Source organism: Hibiscus syriacus, unplaced genomic scaffold (genome assembly GCF_006381635.1).
Source record: "Hibiscus syriacus cultivar Baekdansim isolate YM2019G1 unplaced genomic scaffold, ASM638163v2 tig00111059_pilon, whole genome shotgun sequence".
Lineage (NCBI taxonomy): Eukaryota > Viridiplantae > Streptophyta > Magnoliopsida > Malvales > Malvaceae > Hibiscus > Hibiscus syriacus.
Genome location: NW_024062966.1, coordinates 709422 through 721563, shown reverse-complemented (window position 1 = coordinate 721563; position 12142 = coordinate 709422). Strand labels below are relative to the sequence as shown.

General features: G+C 35.3%; 1 protein-coding gene across 1 annotated transcript; it reads left to right on the top strand.

Moving 5' to 3' along the window:
* The first annotated feature begins 9807 nt into the window (after positions 1 to 9807).
* LOC120151566 lies at positions 9808 to 11914 on the top strand. Its single transcript, XM_039163973.1, has 2 exons — positions 9808 to 10498; positions 11636 to 11914. Coding segments are annotated over exons 1-2 (609 nt in total). The 5' UTR covers positions 9808 to 9890; the 3' UTR covers positions 11637 to 11914.
* The last annotated feature ends 228 nt before the right edge of the window (positions 11915 to 12142 follow it).

Sequence of the window (12142 nt, the reverse complement as noted above, 5' to 3'; positions counted from 1 at the left end):
TCTGTAACTAGCAATGTTCCATATATCGACACCAATGATGATGCCCTTGAATGCTCTTTCCGAGCTCTTGAATTTGTAAATGCAACCTTTATTGCAGAAGGAAGCAAAATTCCATATCCCAGATTGTCTGATTGCACCAAGATGACGGTACAACAAACTTTAGGCATCGGAGCTAAAGCTGGGAAAGGGTTAGGAAAGAATCTTCAAGGGATTTCAGTTCCTGTCAATATACAGATGAAGAAAGATCGCTTTGGGCTTGGATTTAAGCCCAATTTTCAGCAAAAGAACAAAGAGATGAAAAGAAGATGTGAAGACAGAAAGGCAAAATTGAAAGGAGGAGAAATCCTTTGGAAACACATGTCTTTCCCACAGTTGAAGACCATATTCAGATCAGGGGGAACAATTAATGTAGAACAGCAGCTTGTTGAAGCCTTTAAAGAAGAAAAGTTGACGAAAGATCAAGACATAGTCGAAGAAGCTATGAATGGATTATTTATCAACATGATCATGAATGACAACAAGACTGGCAGATACTTGGATAAGATTCGCCCATGTTTTCCTGGAGAAACACTCAACAATTGGACCACTGAAGATCTTCCTATAATTTTTAATATTAACGCAGAGTAATATTCAGAACTAATCTTTATGTTTAGCTCAAAAATATGAAAACTTTTTGTTATCTTGTAAAAGAAATTATGTTAAATATAAGGAATTTTCTTTAAAATTTTCGGATTGCAATCATTCTTTACACTTTATTACATTCTTACATTTCATAAATTTACTATATTCTTTCGGAAATATGTCCGACTTAAATTTGCAGGTGTCACCGTGTTAATAGCATGTTTATTCCTAAATTTAATCCAGTGATAAATTTAGAGCAGCCTATATGTCTGGAAGAAATCAATGGGTGTGAGGATGAACTGGAATGTGATGTTCCTACTGAACTATTAAGATTGGTAGAAAAAGAAGACAAACAAATTCTACCCCACAAAGAAGAGATTGAGACTGTGAATTTGGGAACAGATGAAGAAATAAAAGAGGTGAAAATTGGTACTACTCTGACAATCCAGATAAAACAAGAATTGATAAATCTCCTTCAAGAGTTCAAAGATATCTTTGCCTGGTCTTATCAAGATATGCCTGGTTTAAGCACAGATATAGTGATACACAAGCTTCCAATCAATCCAGAATATAAACCAGTCCAACAAAAGCTCAGACGAATGAGGCCAGAAATGTTGTTGCAGATCAAAGAGGAAGTGATGAAACAGATCAATGCAGGTTTCCTACAGGCATCTAAATACCCAGAATGGGTAGCCAACATTGTTCCCGTACCAAAGAAAAATGGGAAAGTTCGAATGTGTGTGGATTACAGAGATCTCAATAAAGCTAGTACGAAAGATAGCTTTCCATTACCTCACATAGACACATTGGTGGACAATACTGCAGGGCACGCATGGTTTTCATTTATGGATGGCTTTTCAGGATATAATCAGATAAAAATGAATCCTGAAGACATGGAAAAAACAACATTTGTAACCATGTGGGGCACATTCTGTTATAAAGTGATGCCATTTGGATTGAAAAATGCAGGGGCAACGTATCAAAGAGCTATGGTAACTTTGTTTCATGACATGATGCACAAAGAGATTGAAGTATATGTAGATGACATGATTGCCAAATCCCGAACTGAAGAAGAACATATTCAAAATCTGAGAAAGCTTTTCCAGAGATTGAGGAAATATCAATTAAAGCTTAACCCCGCAAAATGCACTTTTGGGGTAACTTCCGGGAAACTTTTGGGATTTGTAGTCAGCAAAAAAGGAATCGAGATTGATCCAGATAAAGTAAAAGCAATTCAAGATCTTCCACCACCCAATACAAAAAAAGAAGTTCGAGGCTTTTTGGGAAGATTAAATTATATATCTCGGTTCATTTCTCAATTAACTGACAAATGTGATCCAGTGTTCAAATTACTTCGAAAGAACAATCCTGAAGTTTGGAATGAAGAATGTCAGGAAACTTTGGATATTATTAAGAAATATTTATCCAATGCCCCAATTTTAGTATCACCAATGCCTGATAGACCATTAATTCTCTATTTGACGGTCTTCGAAAATTCGATGGGATGTGTACTAGGACAGCATGATGAATCTGGAAGAAAAGAAAAAGCTATTTATTATCTGAGCAAGAAATTTACTGATTGTGAAATTCGATATCCATCAATACAAAAATTTATGTTGTGCCTTGGTATGGGCTACTCGAAGACTCAGACAATATATGTTATACCATACTACTTGGTTGATATCAAAACTTGATCCTTTGAAATTCTTAATGGAATCACCAGCTTTGACAGGCAGAATGGCTAGATGGCAGATATTATTATCTGAGTTTGATATTGTATATGTCAACCAAAAAGCAATAAAAGGAAGTGTCATAGCTGATTTTCTGGCCAGTCGTGTATCAAATGATTATCAGCCTTTGAACTTCAATTTTCCCGATGAAGATTTGTTGTGCATATCCATGAATGAAGAAGTCAGAACAAATGATGAATTATCAACTTGGAAGCTTTACTTTGACGGAGCATCTAATGCTTTGGGACGAGGAATCGGGGCAGTGTTAGTTTCTCCAGAAAATATTTTATTATCCCTTTACAAGTAGACTGGAGTTCTTTTGCACCAATAACATGGCGGAATATGAAGCTTGTGTCATGGGATTGAAAGCAGCTATAGAAAGAAAAAACAAATGTCTCAAAATATATGGAGATTCATCGTTAGTGGTGTATCAATTGCGAGGAGAATGGGAAACAAAAGATCCCAAATTGTTGGAATACCGAAATTTTACCCTCGAATTAGTGAAAGAATTTGAGAAAGTTACCTTCAATTATCTCCCTCGAGAAAAAAATCAAATGGCAGATGCTTTGGTTACATTAGCTGCTATGTTTCAGGCAACTAAGAAGGTTGATATGATGCCAATCAAAATGCAAGTATATGAAATTCCTGCACATTGTTATAGTGTGGAAGAAGAGGTAGATGGTAAACCATGGTATCATGATATTCTGCAATATATCAAAAATCAAAGTTATCCACCAAATGCATCAGAAATTGATAAAAGAACCTTGAGAAGAATGGCTGCTGGATATTTTCTTGATGGAGAGAATATGTATAGAAGAAGCAATGATCAAATGCTATTGAGATGTTTAAATACCAGCGAAGCTCGAAACGTCATTGAAGAAGTACACAGTGGAATATGTGGAACACATGCAAATGGTCTTTCCATGGCCAGAAAAATAATGAGATATGGATACTATTGGGCTACTATGTACACAGATTGCATTGATTATGCAAGGAAATGTCATAAATGCCAGATATATGCAGACAAGATTCATGTACTCCCATCTCCTTTACATGTAATGACAGCACCCTGGCCATTTTCTATGTGGGGAATAGATGTCATTGGTGCAATCACACCAAAAGCATCGAATGGACATTGTTTCATCCTTGTGGCAATTGATTATTTTACCAAATGGGTTGAAGCTGCTTCATATACCAATATTAAGAGATCCACAGTCTGCAAATTCATAAAGAAAGAGATAGTTTGCCGGTATGGCCTACCAGAAAGGATCATTACAGATAATGCTCTGAACCTGAATAACAAAATGATGACTGAACTTTGTGCACAGTTTAAGATCAAACATGCAAACTCAGTGGCATATCGTCCAAAGATGAATGGGGCAGTTGAAGCAGCAAATAAGAACATCAAGAGAATCATTACAAAGACCACTGAAACTTACAAAGATTGGCACGAGAAGTTACCTTTTGCTCTATATGCATACCGAACTACTGTTAGAACATCTACTGGGGCAACACCTTTTTCTTTAGTCTACGGAATGGAAGCAGTCTTACCAATTGAAGTTGAGATTCCATCGCTTCGAATATTGAGAGAAATAAAATTGGATGAATCTGAATGGATCCAAGCTAGATTTGATCAATTGAACCTTATTGAGGAGAAAAGATTGAAAGCTATTTGCCATGGACAGATGTATCAAAAACGGATGATGAAGTCTCATGACAAAAAAGTACATCCAAGAGAATTCCAAGAGGGTGATCTAGTACTAAAAAAGATCTTGCCTATACATAAAGATTTCCGTGGGAAATGGATGCCTAATTGGGAGGGGCCATACGTTGTAAAAAAGGCTTTTTCCGGAGGAGCATTGATCTTAGCAGAAATGGATGAAAAAATTCTGACAAATCCAATAAACTCGGATTCTGTCAAGAAATATTATGCTTGAAGAAAAGAAAAAAAAAAGAGAAAAAAAGAAAAAAAGAGAAAAAAGAAAAAAAAAAAGAGAAAAAAAGAAAAAAGGGGGGTCAAGGTGAAAACCCGCAAAGGGCATGTTGTAACCAAAGGAAGGATTTGAGTTGAAAACCTGAAAAGGCGGCTCAAATGCAGGTTGATATTAGGCATCTGGCAATTGAACTCTCTTAAGATTTTGACAGTTTGGAAGAAACTTCACATCTACAAGCATTTCGAAAACGTTTGAGATCTTCCAGACAAAAGCTTACATCATTTCTCTAAATTGTGTCAACTTGATTAATTTAGAAATACTTATGCTTATAATTTGTTGAGACATTTGAATTTTTATCATTCTTATGCTTTCCATAACTTTGGATACAATTTTATCTATTTCAAGTTCAATTTATTTGAGATTCAATTTATTTTTGAAAATTCAATTTACTCTTTTATATGAATTAACATAATTTTGAAATAATTTAAAGATTTCTGAATATCACTTTATGTTAATACTTTTAAATACATGGAATACGAAATAAGCAAATTATCATCATCTTAAAGCCATGAACATTAAGATTGTTACACGGGATGCTACCGACAACAAGGTCGAATCCGCCAAATCTACTCATCAATTGCTCCAACCGATCACCATTCAGTTCTTGCACATCTGTTTTCAAAGATATACTAAGACAGTAGAAGGTGATCTTTGCAGCACTGATTCCAGTAAAAAGAAACAAGACATTGATATCACTGGGAAACATGTCTCTATACAGATCCTTGTATATGGTTTTTAAGGAAACCTAGAAGCATTTCCACCTCATCAGATTCAAGTGGAGCAACTTTATTCCTTCCAACCCATACTAGATTCCATTTTCAGCACTCATCAAGAACATACTTCTGAACACTCGAAGTTGACTCATTGTCATAAGCTTCAAGAGCTTTACAGATCCTTTCTGTCAATTTGGCACTTCCAGTACATGTTTATAAACAGTTCAACTTTGTTCTTGGATCACATGAAAGCCATCATTTCTTTGTCAATGGAAAAACATCAGCACATGGAGGAAGCAGAATAAGAGAAAATCTGTTCTTAATTGGAAGAATTATGAATATAGCCCTTTTCAGTGTAATAGCATGGAAATGCTTTGAATCTACAAATTCTGGCTCTACATCAAATAAGCATAGTGATATCCTAGTCCAAACATTAAATGAAAGATGAATTGGCCAATAGCATCTTCTGGAAGTGTTCTTTGAGTTATCTGATCTGGTTTGGCAGAACCAATCATTGAATTTGGAAGATGAATGTGTTCATAGCACCTTCTGGAAGTGTTCTTTGAGTTATCTGATCTGGTTTGGCAGAACCAATCATTGAATTTGGAAGATGAATGTGTTCATAGCATCTTCTGGAAGTGTTCTTTGAGTTATCTGATCTGGTTTGGCAGAACCAATCATTGAATTTGGAAGATGAATGTGTTCATAGCATCTTCTGGAAGTGTTCTTTGAGTTATCTGATCTGGTTTGGTAGAAACTACAGAACCAATCATTGGAATTAAAAGATGAACTGCATGATCGTCTTCATTAAGAAGTTTCTTTTCAAGCTTCTTTTGCTTATTCCTTTCCCAAAAATCATAGTCCAGGTTTTGCCTTTTCTTGTAATTGGGATCATCACATAATGGCTTCCCATTTTGTACCGGAAGAAATGTGTCAGTAACATTAGCCATTTGAGCAGCACATATAAAATTTGCCAATTCTGCAATTGATGAATCTGGACCACGTCTCTACATGGCTATTGAAGTTTCAGCCCTTGAGAATCCCATTTTTGTCAAGTATAACAGTTATTTCTCCTCATCAGAATCAGAATTCAAGATTTCTCGGTATTAGAAGAACTATCGATATCTGTGAAATCATCTTGAAAGGTCACTTCATAATCAGATGAGTTGTTATCAGAATCAACATGTTGCCTGAATGCAAGCTTTTCAAGAGCCTATACTATTGAGTTTTATTCTCAAGAGGTTTTGTGACATTATATCTACATTTGTCAAAGATGATAGATTCTCTGATTTGAAGAAGAAAAATCTATTGGGTTTTTACAATTAAAGAAATACTCAATTCACCAATCTGAAATCAAATAACTTAACATTCATGCATCATATTTTAGGTATTTACAAAAATAGGTGCATTTTCATCTATGTTGAATTCTTAACATGGATTTCAAAGATTTTAGCAAAGATTTAAATCCATCACTTGATGAATTAGATTTTCCAGAAAGAGTTCATAATGAGAAGAACTCATCTGAAGAAGGAAGAAGAAATTCATAATGAGAAGAATTTGTTCAACCTTTTGCTCAAATTCATCACTTGATGAATTAGATTTTCCAGAAAGAGTTCATAATGAGAAGAACTCATCTGAAGAAAGAATTTGTTCAACCTTTTACTTGAATCCATCATTTGATGGATCATCATTTCCAGAGAAAGTTCATAATGAGAAGAACTCATCTGAAGAAGGAAGAAGAAGTTCATAATGAGAAGAACTTGTTCAACTTTTTGTTTGAATTCATCATTTGATGGATCAACATTGCCAGGAAGAGTTCATAATGAGAATAACTCGTCATCTGAAGAAGGAAGAAGAAGTTCATAATGAAAAGAACTTGTTCAACTTTTTGTTTGAATTCATCATTTGATGGATCAACATTGCCAGGAAGAGTTCATAATGAGAAGAACTCGTCATCTGAAGAAGGAAGAAGAAGTTCATAATGAGAAGAACTTGTTCAACTTTTTGTTTGAATTCATCATTTGATGGATCAACATTGCCAGGAAGAGTTCATAATGAGAAGAACTCGTCATCTGAAGAAGGAAGAAGAAGTTCATAATGAAAAGAACTTGTTCAACTTTTTGTTTGAATTCATCATTTGATGGATCAACATTGCCAGGAAGAGTTCATAATGAGAAGAACTCGTCATCTGAAGAAGGAAGAAGAAGTTCATAATAAGAAGAACTTGTTCAATAATTCTATCACAGAAGGAGATAGATTATCATCAGCCTTTCTAGAGAAAGTTCATAATGAGAAGAACTCATCAAAAGCTTATTCAACCTTTTGAATGACTCTATCACAGAAAGAAAGAGATCAGCATCATCCCCAGCAGAAAGTTCATAATGAGAAGAACTCATCTGAAGAAAAAGAAGAATTTATTCAATATCTCCATTATGATCAAGTGAAGCCAAATGGATAAAAAAATTATTATCTTTTCATCTTTGCCCTATTCTTGTTAACACAAGAATGAGCAAAGAGGGGCATCTGAAGATACTAATTTTTTACCCATATTATAATTATTATTATTATTATTATAATTATTATTATTATTATTATCATCATTATTATTATTATTATTATTATCATTATTATTATTATTATTAAATATATATTAAATAAATAATATTAAATTACAAAGCCCAATCAATCGGCCCAAAACCCAAACCAAACTGAAACCCAAAACATTTAGGGTTTCAGTTAGGGTTTCCTAACCCTAATCCCATATCAGCCGCCTCTAGCCAGCCGCCTCAGACTGACCGTTGGATATGGCAAGATCCAACGGTCCAGATGGCTCCAGATGGAAACCCTAGGGTATGATACCCTAGGGCCACGCGGCCGCCGCTGCTGCTCTCGCCGCCTCCGCCGCTGCCACGTCCCAAGACGAAGAACCCAGAAGACCCAGCTGCCCTCCACGCCATGGCTACGGGGTGAGTCACCACTGGTAGTCCGGTGACTCACCGAAATCCCCTCTTTGGACCGGTCCGATGGCCACACCGGTGGTGGCTATAAAAGCCACCACCCGAACCTGAAAAAAAAAAAAAAAAAAAAGACAGAGAACAGATCCCAGAGAAACAAAACCGAGGAAAAAATATATACAAAATACTACCAACGATCTCAGCAACAAAGAAACAGAAAAGAAAGAAAAAGGAAGAAAAGAAACTTACCGAGGAAGCCCCGACCACCGGATCTCACCGGAACTTTCGAAACACCGAAGGTACTTTTGTAGATTCGCTCCGATTAGGAGCTTTTTAAGGAAAAAGAACACTGGAAACGTCCTTAGGACGTCCCGATCTATTTAATGGTGTAAAAATAAAATTTTCCGGCCACCGGATGCGGTGGCCGGCGGTGACGGTCACGACGGCAGACGGTTGCCGTCCGGTGACCGGCTTCCCTCCGATGAGGGAAGCTAGAGAGAGGCCAGAGCTCTCTCTGCTTGAGAGAGAAAGAAAAAAAAATGAAATGAAGCTGGCCCTTCGGGCCAGCCGGTTTTGACCTTATATAGGCCTTCCCGAACGACGTCGTTTCGGGAAGGACTATGCGCGTAATTAGATAATAGTTAAACCCCGTCCGCAGTCCTTCTAACTTGTAAACTTTACATTTTAGTCACTAAATCGAATTCATAATACTTTTAATTTGATCTCGAAATTTTAATTTCTTTTATTTTAGTCCTTTATATTAAAATAATATATTTAGGATAAATAACAGATTTAATCCCTTAATTTAATAAATAATATTTAATCCCTAGTTTATATTTTTAATTTATTTTATTATAATATCCGAATTTTAGATAATTTTATTTTAGTCACTAAATTATTAAATAAGAAAATAGTATGTTTAATCCCTGTAATTCTGATTAATTATGAATTAGGTTTTTCAATTTTAATTTCACTATATTTTAGTCATTTATTTTAAGTATTTTTTTATTATTGCTTTTAAATATATAGTTAGAATTGTATTTTGTTTATATATTTAAATGTTGTTATAAATATATAATAAATAAATATTTATTTTAAATAAATTATTTTAATATTTATTTTTCAATATCAAAGAAAAGGACAGTCTTAATACAACTGGATGTCCTATTCTGGTATTTTAAAATAAAAAAAATTATAAAAAATATTATTTAATTTAAATTACTATTTATCAATATCAAAGAAAAAAGCTGTCTTAAGGCACCTAGAAGTTCTTTTCTGATATTTTTAAATATTTTTTATAATTTTAAAATAATAGGATTATAAATTAAATATATTTTTAAATTTTTAAATTTTAATAATATAGACAATTTATAATTAAAAAGTACCAATTTTGGGCGTTGTAGGGGTGCTAATCCTTCTCTAAACGTAACCGACCACGAAACCTTTTTATTATTAAAAAGAACGAATTTTTGGTTATAAAACGCAGATCAGTTCATTTTTTTATTAATGTTTTCTTAAAACTCTTTTAAAGAAAATAATTTTTAGGTATTCGACCTACCTGATCCAAAAGGTCGATGGCGACTCCCAAATTATTTTCAAAAATATTTATTCACATCAATTTTACCGCCAAATAAATATTTCATGCCCGGACGAAAACCGGTTACCACAGGTCCGAACTTCATCGGCGTCACTAATGCAATCAGATCAGCAGAACGACAGCCCACAGACAAAAATACATGCTTTCAAAAAGAATATATATTATAAACACCGCCTTCATTTTATCCAAAGCAAAAAGGAGAATTTCCTTATGAGATTTAGGTTGTATCAAAATTATAAACGAAACGAAAGAGGTGAAGAAGTTGGCGGAGATAGTGGTGGATGGCAAGAACCAACAAATATACCTCTATTAATTTCAATCATGTCATCGAGAAGAATCTGACTGCTTCTTCTTCTGGTTCCCACAAGAATCCCCATACTAATCACCAAAGCCACTCCTCTTTTACTTCTTATTCATCAGCCACCCATGGCCGCATGCTCGTCCTGACCCGTCCTTCCCCGAAGCCTCTTTCGACTCCTCCCGTCGTTTCTCCGACGCTTCCCAAGCAGCCACAACCTCGTTCTGCTTCAGTCCCGGATCACCCGCCGTCTTCTGATCAGATTTCTTTGCGACCCGGTTCTGGGATTTCGATTTCCGGTCCGGAGAAGAAGGAGAAGGATGGTGTGACCGTTTCTGGATCTGTTAAATCAGGTCGATTCGTCCCGCCTCATCTTAGGCCGGGTTTTGCGGGGAAAGAGGAGAAACCCGAACCCAAAGTCTTTCGGGGGAGAGAACAGGGGGTGAAGCATTTTGGCTCGTCGGCTCACTATGGTAAAGATAGGCGACCCAAATCAAGCGGCTACGAGAATATCAAAAGAGGCGGTGATTCAGATTTGGGATTGATTCCTCGTCCCAGATCCAGCGGAAACGGCCCTAGTTCTAGTGGATGGTATTTTTCATTTCTCTTTCTGATTTCATTATTGCTTCTGATTTAATTTTGTACTTGTGAACATCGACTTATCTCTGGATTCATCTCTAGTTTAAATCAACAATGAAATAAGCAACCAGGGCTGTGTATACCTTTAGTTATGACTGAAACGGATTGGGATATTGTTGTTTGTCAAAATTGATTCCTTGGGATTGCATTCTAGGGGCTAATTGGAACATTTTCAAGTTGTTTGTCAAAATTGATTCCTTGGGATTGCATTCTAGGGGCTAATTGGAGCATTTTCAAGTCATAAAATACAAACATGGGTCATAAAACGAACATGAATTATAAGAGAAAAATAATAATAAAGCTTTTGGGTATTTGAATTTCACATTTGATGTTTTTCCTTACGAGCCTGACTATTTTATTGCGAGAGTGCAAATTCTCGTGTATAAAGTTTTATAGCTTATCTTTGACTTGCTCGCTGAAACAAACAAGAAATTATTGGAGTTTTTCTAAAGGAAAAGTTTGCCGTCTCTTTTTCCTTAATCATTGGTCAGAATTGAACAGAGTGTACATCTAAGGATCTACAAATTTCACTCCGCTTTAAAACGAATTTGCTGAACATGCTATAAAGCCTTTTGGTCTAGATGTTTTTGAAATATATGAGCGGTAGAATGCTTAAGTGTTTGATGGAGTTGCTGAAAGGTTAGTTGACTTTTTCTTACCAAGAAAAGTGGGAAGATAGTAGATTCTGTTGGTCTATATTTTTATCATTTAAACATGAGTATAATCGTGAGTACATTGTATTTTTATACGTACTGTTTGTATGGATATTGCTTAATGACGTTTTATGCTGCCAAATGAGTTCATTAATGGTGCTTGGAACTGGAACGGATTTTTATTTCATGTTCACCCACTTCCTTTTAACTAATTTCTGGATTTGGCATCCTTCCCATTCTGTGCAATTGAAAATGTGTTGAACTTGTTCAGGTTTCTAATTTCCTCTTTCTTTCAATACATTGTTCTTTTTGTTTTCCGATTTCTCCTACATTTAGCCTTCGAATCGAGTTATTACGTCTGTTGGTACATGTGGCTTCTGACATTTAACTTCGTTTATATCTTCAAATTGCCAACTAAATGAAAACTGTTTTGCAGAATTGCTGTGAAGAACTTGTAACTTCCTTGAAGGCTTAGATGGATGCTTTATTGTGAATGGCTGCCATCCGTGCATGTTTTGAGTTATTTTAGATCTCAAATGACAGGACCATCATGAGTTCTCTAAAATAATGAAAAAGGCTTTTTGGACCAAAACTCCCTTGAGAGCTCAGAAATATAGCTGAGTAGTTCATATGGAGTGTAGGATTCAGTTATGTTGTTTTTTATGTTCAACCACTTTATCTGTTGTTATGGAGGGGCTTAAATGATGCATCTTTCCTTGTTGTCTTGGATGTACTTTGAAAGATCCTTTCAATTTCATAAGATTTTCAATGCTTCTTTGCAATGAGTCCGCTTTTGTTCTGAACATCGAATGTTCACATGGTTTTGACCCTTAAGAGAAGCTAGTCTTGAAAATTCAACAATGGTGAAGGGTGGACTTTCAGATAAACCCTAAATCTTCAACCTTTTAACATTATCTTACAGTTGGCTTACCACTTTCATGCA